This window comes from Lasioglossum baleicum, chromosome 11, assembly GCF_051020765.1.
Source record: "Lasioglossum baleicum chromosome 11, iyLasBale1, whole genome shotgun sequence".
NCBI lineage: Eukaryota > Metazoa > Arthropoda > Insecta > Hymenoptera > Halictidae > Lasioglossum > Lasioglossum baleicum.
The window spans coordinates 3,662,258-3,687,282 of record NC_134939.1 but is presented as its reverse complement, the minus strand read 5'-3'; the positions used below and the strand labels follow the sequence as shown (position 1 = coordinate 3,687,282).

The 25,025-nt window shown below is 40.9% G+C and overlaps 3 protein-coding genes across 6 annotated transcripts in view; 1 reads left to right on the top strand and 2 right to left on the bottom strand.

Moving 5' to 3' along the window:
- Positions 1–347: 347 nt before the first annotated feature.
- LOC143213655 (uncharacterized) lies at positions 348–6,091 on the bottom strand. Its single transcript, XM_076433710.1, has 5 exons — positions 5,978–6,091; positions 5,135–5,712; positions 4,303–4,637; positions 1,745–2,001; positions 348–1,676 (listed from the first exon to the last, which is right to left on the bottom strand). The coding sequence occupies exons 1-5, from the start codon at positions 6,089–6,091 to the stop codon at positions 1,080–1,082; spliced, it is 1,881 nt and encodes a 626-aa protein (XP_076289825.1). The 3' UTR covers positions 348–1,079.
- LOC143213725 (ADP-ribosylarginine hydrolase CG3568) lies at positions 5,573–22,428 on the bottom strand. Of its 4 annotated transcripts, none has more exons than XM_076433843.1 (10): positions 22,287–22,428; positions 11,476–11,748; positions 10,984–11,247; positions 9,778–9,947; positions 9,587–9,658; positions 9,187–9,473; positions 8,945–9,106; positions 8,756–8,866; positions 8,403–8,587; positions 5,573–5,712 (listed from the first exon to the last, which is right to left on the bottom strand). In XM_076433843.1, exons 2-9 carry the CDS (start codon positions 11,734–11,736, stop codon positions 8,403–8,405), a joined length of 1,512 nt encoding a protein of 503 aa, XP_076289958.1. In that variant the 5' UTR covers positions 11,737–11,748; positions 22,287–22,428; the 3' UTR covers positions 5,573–5,712. The 4 variants fall into 4 exon arrangements, with proteins under 4 accessions (XP_076289958.1, XP_076289955.1, XP_076289957.1 ...); XM_076433840.1 differs by lacking the exon at positions 22,287–22,428 and adding an exon at positions 16,338–16,563; XM_076433842.1 differs by lacking the exon at positions 22,287–22,428 and adding an exon at positions 13,019–13,516.
- A 28-nt stretch (positions 22,429–22,456) lies between these two features.
- The window catches only part of LOC143213723 (putative ferric-chelate reductase 1 homolog), a 42,872-nt gene continuing 40,303 nt past the window's right edge, over positions 22,457–25,025 (top strand). The window contains exon 1 of the mRNA XM_076433838.1: positions 22,457–23,064. Within this exon, the coding sequence (XP_076289953.1) occupies positions 23,055–23,064 (10 nt within the window). The 5' untranslated portion in view covers positions 22,457–23,054. The remainder of the gene's footprint in view (positions 23,065–25,025) is intronic.

Below are 25,025 nucleotides of genomic sequence, written 5' to 3'. Positions count from 1 at the left end.
GGACCGTCTTGTTTCTTAGTTACATAAAATCTATTAAAAACATTCGGTAGAGAAATGGAAATTTTAACGAGATTTAACACCTCTTTACGGTATCTCTAATGTACCGTTACAGGATTTCATTCAATTTTAGTTTTCGCGAGTTCCTTTATAAAAATATAAATTTCTGTCGTCTACTAATAAATAATGCATCTTTCTCTCCGCAATATGGCTGCCAGTTAACTGAACCCTGTACACACAAACATCCATATCTTCAAAGTAAAAATGAACATTTCTTTCATTCATAATTTTCAATTACGTATAGCCAATTCAATGAAAGCTAATCTAGTTAGAGAATATCAGTATCGAAATGAAGAGAAGACCAAAGTGTTTAGTTCCTAATCGAGTTGTACTCTTTCTCAAACAATATTTTATTAATCGAACCGTATTACATCGTTCTGTACAGTGTTAATTGTATGCGCCCCTGACAACACTTCGTTTTAAACCTCGCTAAAATACATCGACACATTCACCATAATCGCGGCAACAACGTCACGATCACATAGAAACACTTTCGCATACGTCGAAAAAGAATCGCACATCGAACGTGGCAAAGGGGAATCGTGAGACCATCGAACGATTACACGTAATACTTTATGTCGATAATTCCTTTCTACATTGGTCGAAAAAAAACGGATATTCCATCAAAACGCAACGTGTGGTGTAGTTTCGATCTTTGCAACCAGTCCTCGTGTTCCAAACCCGTCCAATCGACACCGATCTACGTGGACGATTGCTTCAGGAGTGGGCCAAGAGCGATTTTGCCCTGGGAGCGCTCTGGATTGCCCCTGGGACCACCATTTTGGATTCCATTACGTCAGAGCTACAGCACTTCGAAAGTTTGGCATGTGAGATGACTTTTTAATTGGTTTTCTTTTACATTAACACCAAAGGTTTCTAAATCTTCTTCTTAATTTGCAGATTGCTCTGGAAGTGCTGTGGACTGCCCCTGATCGAATTTCATCATGCTCCTTGGGCAAATCGCCTGCTCACGGCTGTTTTCCACGGTGACAAATGAAAAAGAAGTGCAAGGAGACGATGGTTTACGTCAGGTACACTTTGTATCTCGTACTGTTCCTCTTCTGGCGTTCCGCGACCTTCAATCGACCGGCTACATATCGATCGTCGTTGAATTCGACAGGTGGCACAGGCGTGGCTGGTCTCTTCTCCGTTTGGCTGAAGGCTCTTCGTGGTGGCACCTCCACCATTTGCGTTGTACTCTTGTCATCGATGCTAGCTCGCTTTGTACTTCCAACGCTAGCGTAACTCGCGGTGCTAGTACGAGAGTCTCTTTTCACAGGACTCACCTCGGCGTAGCTTCCTCTGGATCTGCTACTCGCGTCCGAATTTCGTTTCCCTTCCGAGGGCTGACTACTTTCCTGCACGCTCTCGGAACGCGCTGATCGAGCCGATTTCGATCGACGAACTTTCTCTTCGGAATCATCCGAGTACGTTCTTCTTTCCTTTAGTTTCGGTTTTGCTACACCTAGGTCCTCGCTGAACCTAAGTCTGTCGTTGAATTTCCTTATACGCTCCTCGTACTCGCTGTCGAAGATCTCAGAGCTCTTCGGAGGGTCTTCCTTCTTCGGAGCTGGATCCTTCGGGGTTTGGAAGTCCGACTGCACCTTGGTGTCCCTCAGCTGAAATGTGTTTCGATCGTAGTATCAAAAATATGTACCATTGATTTCATGTGTTTTAGAAAATTCACCTTGATCACGTTCACCCTGTCGTTGAACTCCAAGTCTTGGCTATTTCTGCGCACAGGCTGGCTAGGTCGTTCCTCTTCGCTGCTGCTTTTGCTGATCCACATGTTTTCACGACATACGTTCACCACTCGCTTCGGCCATTCGTTCTCTGTTTTGAAATCGTAAAGATCTTTCATACGCTGCGTCAGCCTCTTCGATCGCTCGGCAGAGTCCGGGGAGAGCTCCGACGATGGCGAAGCTCGATTAGACTCTGCTTCATCTGCAATTATTAATTCACGTTCCCATTTCAACCTACACGAAACAATCTAGAACGCTGGAATACACCGAATCGTACAGCGCTGACCATCGATCAAGGATCATTCACAGTATTTCCCTTACTTAGAAAGCAAGTACAGTAAGTCCTTGATTTACGCGGTTAATTCGTTCCAGCGCTTTCCGCGTTAAGAGGGTAAATTCTCGTTTCCAGGATTGCAAGGGTGCGGGATGCGCCTTCTCATTTCTTGATTATGCAAGGACCGGGTTTTTCAGTAGTCGAAAACGCTAGATAAAAGATCAATCTAGGACGCAATCGTCCTGAAAAGTGCTAGTTTTACGTTTACGAGGCGCAATTTGCATTATTGCCTTCTCATTTCTTGATTATGCCAGGACCGGATTTTTCAGTAGTCAAAAGCAGTAGATAAAAGATCAGTCTAGGCCGCAATCGTCCTGAAAAGTCCTATTTTTACGTTTACGAGGCGTAATTTGCATTATTGCCTTCTCATTTCTTGATTATGCAAGGAACGGGTTTTTCAGTAGTCAAAAGCGCTAGATAAAGGGTCAATCTAGGCCGCAATCGTCCTGAAAACTCCTATTTTTACGTTTACGAGGCGTCATTTGCATTATTCGGAAGCATAAAGCTGCGACAGCTACATGCTGCCGAATAATGCAAATTACGTCTCATAACCATAAAAATAGGACTTTTGGGGGCGATTGCGGCCTAGATTGATCTATTATCTAGTGCTTTTGACTACTGAAAACCCCCATCGCATGCATTATCGAGAAATCAGAACACACATCCTATATCCTTGCAATCCTAGAAATGAGGATATCCCCTAGGTGTTCTGGAGGTATATAAAAACGCAACAAAATTTTTGAAAATTTGACAAGATAATTCTTACTAAATTAATGCAATTACCAAAGTTTGGGTTCGATTCACTGCACCGTTTAAGAATTATAGCAATTTAAAGTTTGCACATTTTAACACGTCTTTTCATGGAGAATTCATAAATCTCCACTTCAAACCCTATTTAAACCTTGAAAACATGCAACTAGAAACTCCAGTTTTTTTATATATAGTAAAAATGATGTAATTAATTATGTTCAAAATTGATTAGGATTCACTAAATAGTTATAGAGCAAAAAATTATAAACTGTTACAATAGTCAACGAAAAGTTGTAGAGGGAAATGGAAGGAACACAATTTTTAACTTTGGTTCTTTGTTTGGACTAGTGAGGAGGTAAACATACTAAAAGTCCCCACTCCTAGAAGGTGAGCGGGGTGCAGGGGGCGCGTAGAAGGTCCCCTTTTTCGGTTTTCCGCGTATATCATGGAAACTATGCGTCCTAGCGATAAGACCATTGAATACAAAATTAAATCTGACAAAATGTGCCACAAGATTGATTCATTTCAGTTTTTCGCTATCTCGCATAGTTTCCGAGATATTCGCGCTCAAAGTTCACTAATTGTGCTGAAGAGTTAGCTAGTCAAGTAAGGCAAAACACGCGAGGCAAAAATTTCTTTTTCACAATTAGTGAAGTTTGAGCGCGGATATCTCGGAAGCTATGCGAGATAGCGAAAAACTGAATGGAATCAATCTTATAGCACATTTCGTCAGCTTTAATTTTGTATTGATTGGTATTATCGCTAGGACGCATAGTTTCCGAGACTCCTAGGGAGTAGGGACTTTTAGTACGTTTACCTCCTAACTAGTCCAAACAAAGTCCCAAAGTTAAAAATTGTGTTCCTTCCATTTCCCTCTACGCCCCCCTTATGAGCATTCATTGACTGGACTATGTTGTCATCTCACTAGCATGGAATCGCGACAACTGTGTAGACCACTGAATATAGCTACAGTCAGAGGGTACAATTATTCGCAAAAGTAACTTACAATTACAATAATACGAAGACAATTTGATTAAAAACTAAATATAACATGAAATTCGCTAATTAAACGAAAGCTTTTTAAATTAATCTATTTTTTTAATGCAAAATATACTCATGAATGGCTTTCATTGCCAATATATTGATGGATTTCGAATTTCTTGTACTTTTGTCTCCCATTGTACCTCCAGAATATCTTCAAGTAAGTCGAGGACTTACTGTATTGCAATTTCTGCATTAAAATATGGATTCGAAGAACTATTGAATATCTCAAGACATTTTTTATTGAACTCCATAATATGTATACCTGAATAATTAGCACATAAGGCGTACTGATAACGCACTAAGTACTAATAAAGGACATAAAATCATCTCCGAAGCGTTCCACTATTCTCCGATTCTGTGGATCGTGTATCTCACCTTTTTCCTTCGCAGCGTCCCTGTCGCTCTTGGCCTGTGCCACCGACGAGAACTTTCGTATGGGCTCCCACTTCGGCGACACGTTCTTCGTTTCTTTTTGCAGCTTTTCCTCCGCGTGGACGCCAGCCTGTTCCATCGTCGTCGTCGTCGTCGTCGTCGTCGTCGTTGTCGACGGCTTTCTTTCCGGGTTCATACGCGGTATCGGGGACGGGGACGGGTTCTTGACGAACGTCAGCCACCTGGCCGCCGCTAATTTCGTGATATCGGTGTTGCTGATCCTGGTGAACGATGACGCGTCGTAGCGGAACCTTGAGATGTTAATTTGCGGTAGCCACCTAAAGGTATTCGTTTACTCAGAAAGCCGTTGTCGAGACTCGTCAACGCGCGTAGCCGTGTTCTCTAACACACGCCAGAAACGGTTAGTATTTAACTGTACAACTCAATCTTTCATATTTTTTTTCCGTTCTACACTTTTAACCGATTAACTCGAACAACGAATCTCTCGCAGCCACATATACATTATTATCATTATTGATCTTTTTTTTTTTGTTTTCTCTATTCTACGGAACGACCGACATCGACTATTACATTATGGTACATCGAACTCGCATACGACCAAACGTTGCAGCCGTTTGGTTTTGAAATCCGACTTGAACGACAGGGGTCTATAGTGTACTTGTGTCTGTGTGTTATTTGTTTTGCGTTTATGGTCTTATTACTTCCCACGAGTTTACGACAAGAATTTGTGTGAACGATGGATTATAGTGTGAGATTGGGTGTATCGATTCACGGCATTGGTTTCTTTTTGACTAGGAAAATGTGCTCTGTCAACCTCGTCGCGATCATTCGGGGATCTGCCTCCGTATGCCTTCGTTCCTCGACGAGTTTTTCGTTTTTAGCGCGGCCGACGTCGGTGCTAAGGCTCCTGCCCCCTGTTCTGTGTGTCGTTGGCAACGTCGACGACAGGACTGTCGTCGTGCACGTCGTCGTCGTTGTCATCGTGGTCGTTGACGTCGTTGTAGCCTCGTCTTTCTCTTCGAACTCCTTCGTCGTCTCTTCCTCCTTCGTCGGGGTCAGTTTCTTCGGCACCGTAACCACGCCGGATCGAATAATATTATTGATCGTCTCCTCGATATCCACCGAGACTGATCGACGTTTATCATCATCTCTCGACGACTGCGGAGACTTCTTCGAGGTTGTTGGCTGACTTCTGCTCATGTTCTTTGTTAACGGGATCCATCGGGATGGGTCTAACTTGCTAGTGTCCGCCACGTCTGTGTGTCGGCGCTCTTCGACACGTCTTTCCGTGTATTTCTTCAAACAGTCGACGTCCGCGCTTCGGCTTCTCTGACTGCGAGGCGATCGGGAAGGTCTTCGCTGACCGGTGGTGCCCAACGGGCACGCCCGATCCTGGAGCAACGATATTTCGTTAGGGGATGATGGCGTTTATCGTTGGGGAGGATGTCGCGAGCTGGAGGTACGATTCTTTTATTGGCACTGAAGTTGGGTGAAGGTGGGATCTCCTAAAATCTTGAATGAATAGACTGCGGATCTTCATGCGTTTATGAAGAAATTGGTAGGGTGAAATATAAAACAGTAAAAGGCTTAGACAATTCAAGAATGTTGTAATGTTAGGGGAGGTGGTTGGGTTGTGAGACAGTCGTTTTTATCCAACGCGCAATCGCGATAATTCCAATCTGTCAGCTGTCAAATTTTTGTTTTGACGTCTGCTAGTTTTTGTGCTAGCACCGAGGTGTATAGACGTGTTGCTTATATTAGATACGGACATCGTGTGTTAAAATCAATTTCCAAAACTCTTACAAATTTTTTAAAAAACATTATTTTGTTGAGTGAATCAATTGAAAAAGGTGAGTGTGATGCATTTTCATTTCGGGTTTTCCTTACATTTTACGATGAAATATTGAGTTTTGCGCATATACGACAAACACAGTTTTTTTATGTCACATTCGGAATGGCATCATGGTTAGGTTATGAGACACCCTACTGGTTGGGTTGTGAGACATTAGTTTTTTGTACTAGAAACGAACTAGAACTGTCAAATATCGTTGTTTGTGTTAGAATTAAGTGTTTATTTGTCATTTAACGTTTGTTTTGGTTTATTTTTTGAATTTATAGTCATGTCAACTCCAAAGTAAATCTCCCGCAAACAAAGAAATTAATTTTAATGCCGTGCTTAGTGCCGTTGAAGATCATTTGTTGGAGGAGAAAGGCATAAGAAAGGCTGCCAAAGAATATGGCGTTGGTAAGAGCACGTCACAGCGTTATGCGAAGAAAGTTGATAGCCATTTTGACGATATTTCCACAGTCTGCGATGAAAAATTGATGGAATTTTTGCGCACATCTATGAGATACTAAAACATACCATCGAACATGGTATGTTTTTTGTTTCTTTTGTTGTATGGGCACTCGTTCGTTTTTCACATGCAAACATTGTGACAGCGACTTGGATGACGAAGAGGAAGATGATTATTGAATCCTTCCATTCATTATGTATTCTTTTTTTACTTTTCTTCGCCATACTTTGCTTTTTTTCAATTTTTTGCCATTTTTTTTAACTTCTTTGGCCCCACTTAATGTCTCTAAAATAAATAAAAATTCATTTTTGCTTAAAGTTACATGGGTTTTACCCTATATTTGACCACTTTTAGTTGATTTTCTCGAGTGTCTCACAACCCAACCACTTTTTTCAGAAAGCCAAAAAACATGTCCTCGTAAAATTGGCCATAAAATTTTACTTGTTGATCAAATCACTAAACATTTTTCGTATGAAGTTGCGTATTTCCTTCAGCTTTCCAACGGTATATAAAACTCTTTGATATCTTCATCAAGCAAAAAGTTATAGCCCAAAAACAAAACCCGTCTCACAACCCAACCACCTCCCTTACTTTTAAAGGGGAAGGGTAGTCACATGACAAAACTAGCAAGGAACTACAATAGAATCTTACTAGATTTTTTGTCCTTATTTGAGTAGATGAGGTGGGGGCTCATTCTAAAGAGGAAGGATAATTACAGCCCGCTCGACAAATGATTTAACGAGATTACGTTTACATCTAATAATAAGAGTGTACAAAGTAGAGAAAAATGTATTTTTCTGTCACAAATAGACTTTCTTGACTGATATGATGGGGTCCAGCGGGCTGGACTAAATGGCCGAGGCCCGCAAACCCATGTTTCGACCCAAAATCTAGTAAGATTTTGGTTCCTTGCTAGTTTTGTCACGTGACTACCCCTCCCCCTTAATGTAACACAAAGTCGTTAAGGGGGTAGACTCGTTTCCCGGATTGCAAGGGCGCGGGATGCGCCTTCTCAATTCTCGATACTGCAAAGATGGGCTTTTTCGGTAGTGAAAAGGCCTAGATAAGAGATCAATCGGGGCCGCGATCGCCCTCAAAAGTCCAATTTTTACGTTTACGAGACGTAATTTACATATTCGGCAGCACGTAGCTGTCGCAGCTTTATGAAAATAGCTACATGCTTCCGAATAGTGCAAATTACGGTGCCGAATAACGCAAATTACGCCTCGTAAACGTAAAAATAGGACTTTTGAGAGTGATCGCGGCCTAGTTTGATCTTTTATCTAGCGCTTTTGACTACTGAAAAACCCCATCTTCGCATTATTGAGAAATGCATCCCGGACCCTTGCAATTCTGGAAAAACGAGTCTACTCCCTTAACCCTTTGGAGTCTATCGGGACATATGTGTCCCACCCATGTATTACGTGCGCCTAATGGGGGCAAATAGATCCCGTTTTCCATTATACACGAATATATCAATCTTAGAATGCACAAAAATAAATCAGACTCATCAGACTGCAAAGGGTTGAAGAACGAAATCAATTTTTATGTTATTCCTGATTCCCACAATCAGTGCAAATTTTTATTTTCCATAAAGATCCGCAGTCTATCCATGACGAATGGAGTACAAGAGTCCCAAGGATCACAAAACGCTGCGTCGAAACGCGCGTAGGAGAACCCACCTTTACAAAGATCCTGCAAAACTGGGATCGCATGATAATCATCTTTGTTCTCTAGCTGCACGCCCAGCTCGCGATCTTTTCCAGTAAGAATACGAAGGATTACCTAAGTAAGATGGAGCTTCGCGTAATCGGATATGTGTAAAATACCGTGTTCAGCTGAGGCAACGCGCAAGCTGGCACCGCAAGCTCTGGGATTAATTCTGGACGTGTGTAACTCAGCCACTTGGCTGCTGCACGCTGTCGCAGGATCTCCGCTCGACGAAAGGAATCCGCTCCAGAATTCGTTTCCTGCGGGACAATTTCGTTCCATCATCCATTTACAAAAACACCAACATCGCGATACGAAAATAAAAGAGCTGTGGAATTTGAACCAGCGCCAGCGCTTAAATTCAACCCAACGTACTGGCCCAAATTAGGCAACTCTTTCTTAGACTAATCAATGAACAATCGACAGACCTGGCAGTGCGTTCCCGTCCCACGCGTACGTCACTACGAGCAACTTGTTTGCGTCCATGGCTCTGAACAGTCGGCTGTGAGGCTCCTTAATAGCGAAATGAATCTTTATATCTGGAAGAAGATCGCGGGTTATTTGGCTAACAGCTCTCCTTACGCAGCGCTGGAAGATCGAGAAAAATCGGTGCACACCTCCGAGATAGTCGCCGTTCCCAACGTCGCCGAATTTTTGCTGGGTGAAGTACGCGAACATTATGTCCGAGACGAATCGCAGCTTCTTGTTCATCTTCTTGATGGCGATCTCGAACGTTTTCAGAAAATATATCTCTTGATTTTGGATTATGCCCCAGATTCCTGGAAATATTGTTTTATTTCATCAAGTCAGGTTCCATCGGTACTTCTACTGGTCAGACGTTGAGTAAACGGATACTAACCGAGACCAAAGCCGACAACATGCACGAAAGCAGTCGTGTTCTGTTTCTCTGCCCGCGTATTCGCCTCGAGAAGAATGATCTCCACGCTGACGAGGGTCCTCTTCATGTAGTTCTCGACGTCGAAGATCGTCTGACCGGACAACGACAAGTACCTCATATTGTCCTTCGATTTCACACGTTTTACAGCCTCGTCGTAAAGCGGATGGTATTCTTCGCCGTAAAATTTCGCCCATAACAATCGCAGTCTTCGTAGTTCGTCTGCGTTATTTGTGTTGGCAGCTCCGTATCTGTATGAACACCGCGAAGCGTTAACAATGTCTCGTTGAGATTGCATTCTGCATTTAATAATAATTGTTGCGATATCAACTGATCATTTGAAGCTCATTTCGAGTTAGCTCACCCGTTGTCTACGGTGTTCTGTTGAGGTGTGACAAGGATGTCTTGGTACTCCATGACGCGTTGGCGTTCGAATCTGCGGACAGTGGTAGGAAAGGTGAAACGCGTGTCTCACCGTGGTGGAAATGCAACGTACTGGTGTGTACACGATAGGTTCTTTTGTTAACGATAAGCGTGAAATAAACAAAGCGAAACCTTGTTCCCACGACACCTATAATGACTCCTCGCGGCTGAATGGAGTCTGGATCGAGACTCACGACGCCTCTGTTCTCTCGCGAGCCGTCGTTTATGAACTCGCTGTGAGAGGACATCGCCAGCAACGCCGACAACTTGATCTCGTCGTAGGACAAGCATTTCGTCAGGACCTGCTCGCAGAAAAAGTCCCGCTTCATTTCGGCAATCATTCCGGTTCCGCTCAAAATTTTTAGCTATTCTTTACAGCAAGGATCTGGGTTGGTTCCCGGATATTTTGGAATTTTTCACACAAATTAATTTCAGTTGCTCCCAGATTTCTTAGGGATTTTCTGCAGAAATTATTTCTGCTCTGAAAATTTTTAGCAATTTTTTACAGCAAGGATCTGGGTTGGTTTCCGGATATTTTGGAATTTTTCACACAAATTAATTTCAGTTGCTCCCAGATTTCTTAGGAATTTTCTGCAGAAATTATTTCTGCTTCTCTGAAAGTTTTTAGCAAATTTTTACAGTAAGGATCTGGGTTGGTTCCCGGATTTGTTAGGAATTTTCCACACAAATAATTTCAGTTGCCCTCAGCTTTTTTTTAGGAATTTTTTGCAGAAATAATTTCCCCTGTTTCCACAATTTTTCTGTATTTTTTAACGAACCTTTCCTTTTCGAGGTTCAGGAGTTACGTTAATTCGCTGGGATTGGATTTAGATGAGTTGTGCTTCGCAGTGATTTGCTGGCAGGTTTAAAGATCACGGTCAATTAAAGAGGAATTAATTGCGAGCAGATTAAAGCTGGAATTCCTGTCTCTCAGTCTTGAAACATTTAACGTGTACACGGTCATGCATGGCGAGTGGCAGAGCTTTGAAATTCTCGATTAAAACGATTCAATAAAAACGGAGGTCGCCAGACGAAATGGAAACCGTGTTGAATGGGTAATCTATCAGAACTCCGTTGAAACTTTTGTTGCCGGTTCAAAGCGATTTTATCACAAATAAATCAGATACAAGCGACTCGAATCGTACGATATTGCGTTCGGTTGTCGGCCAAAGAATGGATGTATATTATTGATCAATAAAATGATTCAAGCTCGAATAAAGTATTTCACTTGTAGGTGTTCCAATAAAAAATTGTGGAAGGTAGGTGGACATTTTGGAAAATTATTCGAGGTACGTGGAGGATAAGAAAATGCTTTGATTATGCGACGATGATACTAACCAAGGGTTCCTTCTCGTGATCGGTACCAACATTCTCCCATCCGCCGACGCCCGTTTTACCATCGATCAGTTTCCATTCATCGTCAGGCCCATAGAAGTGCACCGCTCGTTTCTCCAACAAACGTTGGATAAACTGTATCAATCCCATATCTTTGTAAATCGATCTCTCGATAGCACTCCCGTACGATTGTTTGTGCTTCAACCATCGCGCCAGCAACGGTAACATTGCTTCGTGTATCAGCGGATAAACAGAGTTCGCGTTCATCTGGAATCAATGTTACGGAAATTCAAAACCGATCACACCTGTCGGTAACACTTGTTGATAAAGATTTTGCAAAAATGAAAACGAACGCCGAGTAACGTATTTATGAAGATGAAATACAAGCGACGCGAGAAGTTATGAATGAAATGAAAAACAAAGTAACGTTGCTATTAATTCATCCGGGAATGGAGAAAACAAGGAAACATAGTTGGAGAACATTAAAGGCCCCACCTCGAGAACTTCCGTGCTGATTCCTCGCTCTCTGAGAGCGGTGCATCTCGTTGTTTTAATCGGGAACTTTATAGGGAAGACTTCGCTTCGCTTGATGATTTGTGCCAGGGTCGCGGGCGATGGTGCGGAGACATCCAGGCATTTCCTGAGCAGCTCTTTCGTGTCCTCGTCGAACGGGACACCGTTTGGCGCGCCTAATGTGTTCTCCCACGAGATTTCCGGCGCCTCCTTCAGCAACTCCTGCTGGTTCGCGTCCTCCATCTGTCGATGATTCTGTAAAACATCGATATCACATCATTTTTACTAGCTTGTCCCATCAAATCCCAGCATTTTTTATGGCTTCGCATTTTTATGCCTCGGATATATTTTCTTCCTCGAGGTTACATTGAAACAGTCAATTTTTGTATGAAAATCTGGCTATACTGAGTTCTTGTGATCTTCAAGTATTTTGTGCAGTATGAAATTACAATACATATTTTTCCCGTAATTCGATAAAGATCCGCAGTCTAATAAAATGATTTAAGTTAGGTTTAGTTGAGTTAGGAAAAGTATTTTGTCGAGTATAAAATTGCAATACGCATTTTTCCCGTAAATCGATAAAGATCCGCAGTCTAATAAAATTATTTGAGTTAGGTTTAGCTGAGTTGGGAAAGTCTTTTGTCGAGTATGAAATTGCAATACGCATTTTTCCCGTAAATCGATAAAGATCCGCAGTCTAATAAAATGATTTGAGTTAGGTTTAGTTGAGTGAGGAAAGTAAATATTTTGTAGAGTATAAAATTGCAATACGAATTTTTCCCGTAAATCGACAAAGATCCGCAGTCTAATAAAATGATTTGAGTTAGAAAATTTTTGTGAACAGAACTAATGTAATCATTTTTCGTTGAAATGATTTGATAACCCACTAGTTTGAAGGTATATTTTGTATTCTCATATGTAAAACACAATAAATTTAAACATAATGAAGTATTTAAACGTTTATTTGCCGTATATCACTTGACGCGCGCACGCGAACGATCACCCGATGTATCGCTGCGATTGCCGCTGGCACTCCTTGTAGGCTATGTATGACTGTAATGTAATTTAAATTAGATATCTATTTTCCATGATTACATTTTCATTTACACAGTAAGTAAGGTAAGTATTTAATCTTTTTAACTTACTTCTCATCAACAAATTCTTTAACTTCTGGTGATACTTTATTCTTATTTTTATCACCAGAAGCGCAGCGTGCAGGAATACGAAAAATTCAATACAGTATTCGCGATAGTTTTTTGCAAATATCTCGAAAACTAAAAGCGACCCCCCTATATTGGAAAAGGAAAAAGCTGTTCAGAATGTGTTGCTGCATAACATATATAAATTTCATCAAAATCGGAGAGGATGGTACTTTTGTAAATAATTACCAAATCCTTCACAAACCGAAGGATTCGTGCCCCTCGCAAATAATATTGACGACTTCCGTTCGTCAACCTTTACGACCCACTACCCGAGCCAACACGAAGTTTCGCTAATTATTTACGAAAGCCTGATCGGCGCTTACCTTTTATCGCACGGCAGCGGATGTTCGGCAGCGATTTACTATTCCTCTGATCAGCCGACGCAAAATACTTTATTCGATAACAATGGTTAAGAGCGACAACTTATTCTCTAGAGTTCTAACGACGCAATGAATCTTCACGCGGTGGCCCCAGTGTGCCCAGATAACACCAGTGTGCCCAGATAACACGCTTTTTTTCGCGAATGCGCGTCAAAACAGTAACGTAGCTATGATGCGGCCGATGCGATGATGTAGCAGAGCCCTGAGGCAGCTACAGTCAGCGGCGATAATAAGTGGACACGCTTAAAAATCGCATAAATTTTTAGAAATTGTTCCAAAGGACTTGAATTTTTTTAAGATGTTAGACCGGCTAGTTCGCTAGAGAATAAGTAAACTAAAATTTCTTACGATTGCAATTGGTAGGAATTATACAAAATTTTAAAATATGATGTTTCGCCAACTTTTTTATCTGGGCCTGTAACGATAATTTAAAAAATGTGTTTTATAGATTTCGGTAACTTATATGCATACTGAAAATTTCATCGAAATCGGTCAACATTGCAATGAGCTACAAACGTTTAAAGATGATCACGTTAGGGCGAAATGCCCTGGCAAGGCTGAATCTTTAAACGTATGTAGCTCATTGCAATGTTGACCGATTTCGATGAAATTTTCAGTATGCATATAAGTTTAAATTAAATTATTAAAATAATTAATTATTAAGTATTATATATAATTTTAAATTATCGTTACAGGCCCAGATAAAAAATTTGGCAAAACATCATATTTTAAAATTTTATATTAATTTATATTATATTATTATCTGAATTATATATTATATCTATATATATATATATATATATTATATTTCAATATTTCATACGTATATACGAATATATATACAAATACACTTGTCATTCATTCGTTTTTCATAATCAGTTCATATCAACTTCTTAACATTCGGCATGGCGCTCAAGGTGCCACATTTCCTCGCGAAGCGTACTTTACTGAGGCTGAAAACGCGCGCATGCGCGAAAAAAAGCGTGTCATCTGGGCACACTGGCCCAGGGAGAGCGCTCTGGAACGCTCGCAGCTGCCCTTATCGCAAAGCTTGACCAGAGGATGGCCCGGTCTTCCGCTAGAGAGGTTAGAGTGACGCAGGCAATATTGCCACGTCACAAAGTATTTTGTAGAGTATAAAATTGCACTACGAATTTTTCCCGTAAATTGACAAATATCCGCAGTCAATAAAATGATTTGAGTTAGGTTTAGTTGAGTGAGGAAAGTATTTTGTAGAGTATAAAATTGCAATACGCATGTTTCCCGTAAATCGACAAAGATCCGCAGTCAATAAAATGATTTGAGTTAGGTTTAATTGAGTGAGGAAAGTATTTTGTAGAGTATAAAATTGCAATACCCATTTTTCCCGTAATTCGATAAAGATCCGCAGTCTAATAAAATGATTTGAGTTAGGTTTAGTTGAGTGAGGAAAGTAAATATTTTGTAGAGTATAAAATTGCAATACCCATTTTTTCCGTAAATCGATAAAGATCCGCAGTCAATAAAATGATTTGAGTTAGGTTTAGTTGAGCGAGGAAAGTATTTTGTAGAGTACAAAATTGCAATACGCATTTTTCCCGTAAATCGATAAAGATCGGCAATCTAATAAAATGATTTGAGTTGCTCGTCAAAGAGCAAGATCGAAGAGAAGATCAGCGAGCATCTTCGAGACAGCGATTTTGGGTCGTGAACTTTCCGATCACGGTGTCCGGTCCTCCGGTGAACGATTTAAAAAAAGAAGGGATTGTGTAAAATTAAATGTTTACGGCCTGTTGAACGCTCGAAGCCGTCTCAGATTAAAAATAGCAGCGGTTCTTCTTTGAAAGCCTCTTGTTCCCTAAGGTGTTTCCTTTATCAATGAGGATTTCCAGAGCCTGTCCCAAGAGGTAGATCGCAAGCAACACCGAGAAAGCATTCCAAGAAAATTTGCAAAAAACCCAAGTCGGGCGCTATTAATACACCGGCGTTGATTAGAGCAAGGACGCGATCTCTTTGATAGTTGAGCATGAAATCCGTTAAGTAGCGGAAAATGTATCCGTTCACCCTAGCGAGTTACGCTGACCACAAGCTCCCGGGTCCCCGTAACGCGAACTTCACTTCATTTTTTCTGTTTACCGATTCTGCCACCTGAGCGACAGGGGTGAGCAAGAATTAAGGCTAGCCCGTGGTCGTGGAAGAATCGACGCGACACCGATTTTTTTATTTTTTTTTTCACCGGTAAACAAGCGACCTCTTGGCTCCGTTTTCGACCATGAAATCTTCGACGATCAGCGAAGACGCGCGCGAGTTTGTTGAACGATAAAACCACCTCCTCGTGAAATACAATTTTATATTCTTGCATTTTCCTGCATGTTGTCGCTTGAACTTGAATTTTCCTATGGGTATGATCATTTTTTTATTTTCTCAGGTGAAAATTGTACGTGGTTTTTGAAGTCTTAGATGTAGTACAGATGTTGATCAATTCGTTTTATGGTTTTGATTGCGGCACGATAGTGTTTTACATTTTTTAAGGTAAAAATTGTACGTGGTTTTGAAGTATTAGATATGGTACATACGTTGATAAATTCGTTTTGTGTTTTGATTGTGGTACGATAGTGTTTTACATCTTTTGTGGTTTTGGAGTTTTAGATGTCGCAGACACGTTGACGAACGCTACGATTAAATGTGATGAAATGAAACTCATTTTGATCAATATTTTCAGAGCGGGTGCACCTATAGTTGCAAGAGTGATCCAGTGATTTAGCAAAATTAGACATTAAGCCTGAAATGGCAGAACCAAGTTCATTTTGATCCAGTGTTACAAACATTCGGATGATAAGATAAGATAAGACACTTGTTGGAATACTGTCTCGGATTTCCTTAAAATTCGGATATGTTGTAGCTATAGTAAATGTTCCCAACGATTAAAATTATTGACCAGGATTTTCCAATTAATTTATAACTGGTACCGATGCTACGCTGCTGGTACCGCGCGTCATCTGTCCACGATGGTGCATCGTGGTGCAGCGGTCACTTCAAATAATTTTCATTTCGTCAATTCCAAAACGTCCGCATTTTTAAAAACAGCTCCGTAAAGGGAACGCTTGGAGCTACAGCCTAATATTTTTCAAATTGTCCCCAGCTAAGAAAACAATTGCAAAATAAATGGTGAGAAATAAAGTTTTACACCGAAAATTGTCCAATTTCGTGTGGAATGGCGTTATAAATAAATGTTTGCACACTTTACATCGATCATCCGTGATCCAGGGATAACAAAACTCACCCGACGAATGCAACAACCGAACACTGACATGTCACCTGGTCCGTGATCACCCGATCCAGCGATCTCGGTTTTGTCGTGCGTGCGTGTTCCCGTCCGTTTCGAAATCACATTCACCTTTCAAACGGAGAAAAATCGAGCGGGTTTCTCGCGGTTTTTAGCGGGCTTACGAGGAAAGCGTCCGCACGAGACGACTCGTAGAACGAAACTTCTGCGTCCGAACGTGAATTACACATGCGTGTCGATGGTTATCCGCGCTCGCGCAGATTTTCTGTCCTCGGAGCACACTTCGCAGCGTTTCCGTTCGTGTCCCCGGAAACCGCCGTTTCACAATGACCCTGTGGATACTTCCGGTTCGGAGACCCCCGAAGACGTTTCCGGGTCGACCGTTACTTCCGATCATTTCCGCGTTCTAGCTTCAACCTTGCTTGTCGACTTTAACGCTTCGAAAACGTCATCAGTAGACTGCGGATCTTTATGCATTCACGAAGAAATGATTAGGTACTGGAAAAAGTTCGTGGATGCGTTCGTGAAGAATACAATAGATTTATTTCCACGAGCACACATTACAATAAAAAAATGGCTGGAACATCTAAATAAATATATTTTTCTTATCTATATCAGTAATACAAGTAAACCTAGTAACTGTTTCCTTTATCTCGATCGACAATTTGTTAACAAAGTATATTCACGTTTTCAGCGCACTTTGCAAAATTGCTAGTTAGTAACATCAGGTCGAACCAGTACGCTGAAAACGTCAATATACTGGGTTAAGTAAACCTAGTGTTAATGCAAAATGTATATTTGCTGGTATAATTGACAGTTTTGTTTATGCTTGAAGCGCTAATTCAGAAATTTTGGATTGCAAGCACTACATGCGAGTGATTAAAAGTTACAACAGCAAAAAGATTTCAAGAATGTCGACGTGTGTGTTCAAACTTATTGAAATGATTAAAGCGACGATGAGCCATCCGACTAGGGTTTGCAATTCCGCGAGATGAAAAAAGATATATGAAATGTACAGTAGCGGACAAAAGTTTAAGACCGCTCTAAAGAAGATGATAACTTTTTTAATATTGTACTATACGATTTGAACTGTTTTGGGAAGCTAGAGCAATTAGTTTACTAAAGGCTCTAGTACTAACTAATTGCTCTAGCTTCCCAAAACAGTTCAAATCGTATAGTACAATATATAAAAAGTTATCGTCTTCTTTAGAGCGGTCTTAAACTTTTGTCCGCTACTGTATGTGTCACTGGATTTCCGGAATTTTTTACTACATCGTATTTCTGTAGTACTGTCTTCATAAATATTATCTCTACTTTTCAAATAAACGCGCCACATACGTGCGCCTCGCGTAGCAAAACTAAAGTATACCGAATATCCAGTTCTTGCTAATATGTACTCCTAAATTCGTGAATGCTCGGTAACGTCGGGCGCGACATCGAGATGATAAGGGTGCGCTTACAGCCGAGGTCTAGACAGAAAAAGCATATTTAATGCCTGCAGCCATGCACTCGAATTAAAACCAGACACCATCCGCTATCGGATACTTAAAAGACAACACTCCGAACGCCTCCAAAATTTTACGAGGCAGACTCTTCGGAACCGGTTCTGGAACGAATATAGGTAAAACCCTTAAAGAATTTCCACCTTCCCGGTTGTGCACCATACTATGGTACCTCGCCAAATGTATCGAACAAACCCATAAGAAAAGAAATAAAGAATCCTCCATTTGTCTGAACTTTCTGCGAACGATCAAGGCGATATAAAAATACCCATCTGGTGTCTGACGACAAAGAACGCCGGTTAGGCGACCAGGATGAGAGATAGAATCGATTCGCATGGTACGGTAGAAATTTTTCGAGGTCGACTCGGTTATCAGGCGAGGGATGGAATGGTATGTAATATGTAATGCACGCGCCAGCAGGGCCTCTGGCAACCGTGCTGGAACGAGAGGGAAAGAGTGAGAGAGGAGAGAGAAAGAGGTAATGCGAGAGGAGAGACAAGGAGAGAACGAGAAAAATACGTCGATAAAACTGAGGTGAACGCCGACACGGTGAACGTACGGTGTACCCCCGTTTTCGAGCCAAGTAGTTAGTCCCTCTCTCCTCGCGACGACTCAGGGACGGCTCGAGACGGCCATCTCTGAATGATTTCTTAAGCGAACACGCCGGCCGACTACTAATTATTCACCGGCGGGCATAACGGGTCTCTTAAAAATTTATTTTCTTAGTACACTCCATTCAGGCACCTGCGACCCGCACCGGTCCCGCTCACACCGGCAGGAATACGTAAAACGATCGGCTATAGTCGTTGGTCCTCGTGTGCCGGTCGTTTATGATCAATTGTCTCCTTAATTGAATTTTTTAAATTCTTTGTTTGATCATTCTGGTCCTTGGAAATGGATAAACGATTCTACGAGAATCGTTTCATACATGAATTGACAAATGAATTGACTCTATTCTGACATTGAATAAGGATTGTTCTAATGCGCGTCATCATCACGTCAAGATGTAATCTCTGAAGAATCGGCGAAACAGTTAAAGCACAGTTTAATGTATTTTATAATCACAGCATTTACAGATGACTAAGATGACACTCACCGCAAAGCGGTGTATTTACTTTGACTGATTACCCGGCTGCCTGTTGAAACACTATAGTACAGTTTTCGGGTACTCCGCCTGATAAGTATCATCCCACCGCAAACATCCAATATGGCCGCTCGCCCGTGGAATTCAAATACGCTGCGGTGCACCGTATAAACTGAACGATCCTCTCGAATATTGCCATCTTTCCTGTGAGATAAACTGTAATAGAAACATAGCTATCGTTTATCTGCTGATTCGGTCCAGTTATGGTATTTCTGGGTCCCGGAAACTGATTATCTTCTTCGGAACACGATAGAATCCTCGGGAGAGAGATATCGAACCCATTGCCCTCACAAACTGGCCCACAAAAATAAATATTCTATTATTATCAACTAATCTACAGATATCCAAAGAAGAAAGTCATCATTAAACTCCTCAATACAATTATTATCAACTAATCCACAGATATCCTAAGAAAAAAGTCATCATTAAACTCGTCAATAGAACTATTATCAACTAATCTACAGATACCCAAAGCAACGAGTTAATCCCCACTCAAACCTTCCACTAATGATGATAATGTCCCACAGTGCACCCCGCATTTTATTTCAGTGCAGTATTATTTGTTCCTATTCTCGTAGATCGAATACCTGGTGAGTTTTCATTGAACCGTGTCGAGGACCTCCTATCCTCGATTCGAGGAGCAAAAGGTGAGCCCATAGGCGGTGGCAAGAACTATGCGAGAATCGAACTCTAGGCGTGGCTAGATGCAAAACATTCTTCGCAATGTTCCTATGAGCGCTCCCCTTGAGCATAATCATCGGGAACGAGGCTTTGACACGCGATAATTATTCTCCGGGTTGCTAAAGAGTGCAGTTGTCAGCGTGACCAACCAGCCAGAAGAAGAACACGAAGAGGAACAACAACCAGCGAACCCTCGAACCGGATTACAAGAGGAGGAACCTGTACGTACACCGGTACCCATGAACCTGTAAGATAACGAATGATGGCAATTTGTATGTTAACCGGGAAGAATTCGTGGCAACCATGGGGCCCACGGTGAATTTGCATTCCCGAGTCGTCTGTCTTAACTTACGAGCGGACATATTTTCGACGATGTTATTAGGTTGCTGCACAGAGGGGATGGAGGCAAGGATGAAGGTGAATAATGTTTAACTGTAGGAACGTGTTTCCTGGTGCTGGCCAATTCCGATCGAAAATGTACCTTTTTTCCGAATCTTTGGTTCGATGTTTTTAGCGCCGGTATCGTTTGGAAGTGGGTCATGTAACCTACTACGTAATTCGGTACTTTATTGAGGAAGTTTAAGAGGGTAGACTCATTTCTCAATAATGTAAAGATGAGGTTTTTCAGTAGACAAATGCGCTGGATCCTAACGCTAGACAAAACTGCTATTTTTACGTTTTCGAGGCGTAATTTACATTATTCGGACGCATACTGCTGTCGCAGCTTTATGAAAATAGCTACACGAGCAGCTGTATGCTTCCGAATAATGTAAATTACTAAATTAATTAAATTTCTCGATAATGCATGCGATGGGGCTTTTCAGTAGTCAAAAGCGCTAGATCCTAGCACTAGACAAAAGTCCTATTTTTACGTTTTCGAGGCGTAATTTATGTTACTCGGACGCATACTGCTGTCGCAGCTTTATGGAAATAGCTACACGAGCAGCTGTATGCTTCCAAATAATGCAAATTACTAAATTAATTAAATTTGAGTTTTGGGGGCGAGACTGCGGCCTAGATTGATCTTCCATCTAGCGCTTTTGACTACTGAAAAACCCCATCTTTGCATTATCGAGAAATGAGAACGCGCATCCCGCTCTCTTAAAAACGAGTATACCCCCTTGAGCCTTGAGGGCTCCGAAGATCTCGATGAATCCTCAGAAGGGACCAACGCGACGCACAGTGGGGTATTTTCCCGATTTCAGCGGTTCACAGCTAGTTCAAAATTCGCTCAATATTGAAACTGCTGAACTTTGCTAAAATGTATCCAAATTTGATGAAAAAACAACCATTCTAAAGCTTGAGATTTCAACTTTTTGTACTGTGTGCCGTTTTTACTGAAACAGATGTTTTGAGTGCAAAATTTGTCCATAAAGAGGAGCGTATGAGATTGTAAAGTTTGTAGCTATTTTTCAATCAAGTTCTGCGGATTATAATAAATATTTCAACGTTATTCTTCTATTTTATGTACACTATCGAAAATTGTAATCATTTACAATTAAAATATCTTTTTAAAATAGTTATTACAAAGAATAATCTTCGTTATTTGTAATAGTATGGAAAAATGTTATGAACAAAATTTGCACGGTACAGAGCGGGACATATTGTGGCACAAACATTTTCTGCGTGGGTGGAGGCATAGAGATTTCAAGGTTACCTTGATTGTTTTAAACAGAATGTCCTTTTTTGAGTATAAAAGTGTTGACCTTCGTATGTCCTATAAACCTAATAGTTTACGATTTACTATTAGATTTAAGACATATGGAGGTCAATACATTTTTACTCAGAATTCGATAGTGTATCGATTCATGATATAAAACGTAGGTATTTCCGTTTAAAAAAATCAAGGTGACCTTGAAATCTCTTCTATGCTTCCACCCACGCAGAAAATGTTTGTGCCACAACATTTGCCCTCTGTACCGTGCAAATTTTGTTCATAGCATTTTTTCATATTATTACAAATAACGGCAATATTCAAAGTGGACATAGTTATTGCCCCACCCTGTATATTATTTAAATTTCATGTGTCCACTGTTTCCTTATTTTAGTGTATATTGTGCGTTTATTATTATTATTTAGTATTTATTTAAGTTAATACGAAGATATAGCGAATGCGAACATGCAGAATGTGATTTTTTCGTAAATCAACTACACAACACGGAGTCAGTCGTAGTCAGAGCCAATTTTTCTTGCATCTTAATAAAAAAACTTCAAAGAACGCAATGGCATAGAAATGATCACCGGGACTCACTTGGAAGTATAACAAATTCATTACCAAAGTCTTAGAATCATAAAAAAGGGGACTGAATCGTTGGTTATCTTTAAATATTAGTAACTACAAAAATGTGTATAGTACAATAGTGAATTTCTCTTAAAAGTATACCCTATACTTAGCTAAAAAAACTTCTATAAAACAAAAATCTGTAAGTGCATGTAAATAAGGTAAAAATTACTAATAGGTGAATTCGTTAAGAAATGAAAGCGGATTAACAGAAATGAATGGGAAAACGAATGATGGGAGATTGTTCCTCAGATATTCAACTGACTCAAGCCATAAAAATTGTACAATTTATGTAAAGTTCTAAAAAATGCGACGTCCGAATTCAGAAACATACTCACGAATGCGTTCTCTCCGGTACTGTCGGCGTTCGAACGGCTGGTGCGTTGCACGAAAGGATCGCGGCCAGCTCGGATCGATGAATGTCTACGCTGCAGCGCGTTGTCCTGTTTTCTAGATACGGCCCTGGCGGAGTCTCGCGGGCGAGGGCCTTTCAACTCGAACCGTGTATCCACTATACAGTCTGTCGTAAGGTGTGGTTCCCGGCGTTCTGGTCAGTACTATGCTCGTCCGGAATCAACAAGTGCTACTCGAGACTACGCCGGGGAAACACTTGACCTAACCGAACTTAGCGAACACCTTTTCCTCCTGGTTCGTGTGCGCTACAGAAAGAGGATCATCATCATCATCGTAGTCAGAGAAGAGAGAAAGAGAGAGAGAGAGAGAGTGATCGGGTGGGATAGAGCGTCGCGCAGGTGGTTAGAAGAAGCCAGTCCGCGTTCGTGGATCGACGTAGATCGACGTGGATCTTCCAGGCCCGAGTCGCGGCTCGATCCGAAGTGATCCAAGCGTCCCCCTGGATCTACAGGTGTCCCTCATCGGGTTGTGATTGTTCGTGGTGTTCAATGACAAAGGTGAACCGTTGCTGGAGACCCGCGAGTCTTGCGGCGTCTGAAAAGAGGATCTAAAGGATCGAGAGGATCGAATAGGATTGAACAGGTTCAACTGTGAATACGATCGTGTGATACACGTGACTCGAAGAATTCGGGTTCGTTTTATTGTGGACAGGATCTTAAGGATTACCACAGGATCTAAGGAAATTGATCAACATGAAGAACCGTGAGTACCTTTCGACCTAAGACGCGAAACGACGCTGAAGGTAGTAATACTTGGCTCTCTCTTCGTGGGTGAGGAGAAGACGTTTGGAAGGAGCGTAGGTGTGATTGGTTATTATTAGACTGCGGATTTTATGCTCTTATAACAATTTAAGAAAATCTATGTGTTGTTTTTAACTTACAAGAATGATTAAAGCAGGGAAGAATGATAATTGATGAAGACAATTTTTGTCCAGTCCACTGCTCCACTTTATTCTGTCGCGAGTCTGAAGTTTCTGTTGAAATTTACAAAATTTGCTATGGTGTTCCTGAAGTGATAAGGATTAATGTTGGATACGGAGGATAATATCCGTCTTGTATACATACAAGCGTTAGGAACGGTAGTCAGACGAAAATAAATCTGGTCCCAGATACGAAAATAGATCATTTCAGATGTTCCCAGGCTGTGTGTTTACTTACAATTCAATGTTTATTTAATGTTTCATACGAACCGTCGTAAAACATGTTCGCAGTCCACTGGTTAATATCGTTTCCCTTTGTGTGTTAATTAGAACGGCTCTATGATCGAACGTTTTCGCGGTAACGGTATTTAACGAGCGAAACGTTTCGATCGGTATCTTTATGAAATACTTGTTGCGAAAGTCGGCGTCGATCGGCGCCTGACAATCTCCCTCTCGCGTTTCTTTCGAACTCTCGATTTAGAATTTAGAGAATGAAATCTGTTCGGCGGTTTTCGCGAATGGCACGGACAATCTGTGGAAAGTGTCTCTGTCGGCGGAGAATAAAAGCCGCCGCGTCGCCTTCATTCGAAATTCTACGGCGGATGCTTGGAGGAAGAAGATGAAGAAAGGGAGGGGAAAAAAGAATGCAGGTTTCCCTGGCGCACCTGTCACCGGCCGGGACACGTTTTTACGGCACGTGGCACTGCAAACGAAAAAGTTCCCGTGCGTTATTACGCGAAATCGAGTTGATTACGCCGCACAGTGGGGCAAACCGATGAATTCTGTGTCGAAATCAAAGAACTGTCGATAGAAATGCGATAGAGCGATGATTATTTTTTTAAATTAAAGCTGAGATATTGCAGAATATGGGAAAAATAGAGAGATTAAGGTACGAACGTTTTTTAACCTTGAAAATCTGTGTTAAACTTGCAGAATTTCAAGAAAATTGTGGTTTATCGAATGCCATGTCCGGACAGATTTTTTTCTTGACATGCTATACATCATCTCCTGTTGATTTCAAATCGTTCCATCTCATTTCTATCAAAGAACTTCCGATAGAAATGAGATAAAGCGACGATTTTTTTTAAAAATTAAAGCTGAAACATCGCAGAATATGGGAAAAATAGAGAGATTAAGGTATGAACGTTTTTTAACCTTGAAAATCTGTGTTAAACTTGCACAATTTCATGAAAATTGTGGATTACCTAATACCACACGCGGAAAAAATGTTTTGTTGACATGCTATGTATAATTTCCAGTAGATTATTTCACGCTGATTGCAAATCTTGTCTCAACATTTGTCTACGACCTCAGGATTTTGCAAGAAATAGATTTTTGTAGACGAAGAAATGATTTGATGACCCGCTAGTTTCAAGGTATATTGTATTCTCATATAGAAAACAATCAAAATAAACATAACAAAGTACTTGAACATTTACTTGACATATATCACCTGAAGAACGATCACTTAACGTATCGCTGCGATTGTCGCTGGCATTCCTTGTAGACTGTGTGCGATTGTAACGTAATTTTTAAAATTAGAGATATCTATTTTCTATGATATAATTATATTTTCATTTACACAGGAAGTAAGGTAAGCATTACATCGTTTTATCTTACTTCTTATCAACGAATTTTTTAACATCTGGTGATAAAAATAAACAAATAAGGTGTATCATCAGTAGTTAAAAAAAATTACAAGGAGTGCCAGCGACAATCGTAGCGATACGTCGAGTGATCGTTC

Bases quoted from the DNA above. Each gene is read 5' to 3' on its own strand.
- LOC143213655 (XM_076433710.1), bottom strand. From the start codon at position 6,091: ATGTCCGTATCTAATATAAGCAACACGTCTATACACCTCGGTGCTAGC. The intron at 5,713-5,977 runs GTTGGATAAAAA...TCGTTGCTCCAG, and splicing joins TGGAATTATCGCGATTGCGC to GATCGGGCGTGCCCGTTGGG. The intron at 2,002-4,302 runs GTGAGATACACG...TAATAATTGCAG, and splicing joins GGACGCTGCGAAGGAAAAAG to ATGAAGCAGAGTCTAATCGA.
- LOC143213725 (XM_076433841.1), bottom strand. From the start codon at position 16,367: ATGTCAGTGTTCGGTTGTTGCATTCGTCGG. The intron at 11,749-16,337 runs GTGAGTTTTGTT...GATGTTTTACAG, and splicing joins TCGGTTGTTGCATTCGTCGG to AATCATCGACAGATGGAGGA. The intron at 9,474-9,586 runs GTGAGCTAACTC...GTGTTCATACAG, and splicing joins CAGAACACCGTAGACAACGG to ATACGGAGCTGCCAACACAA.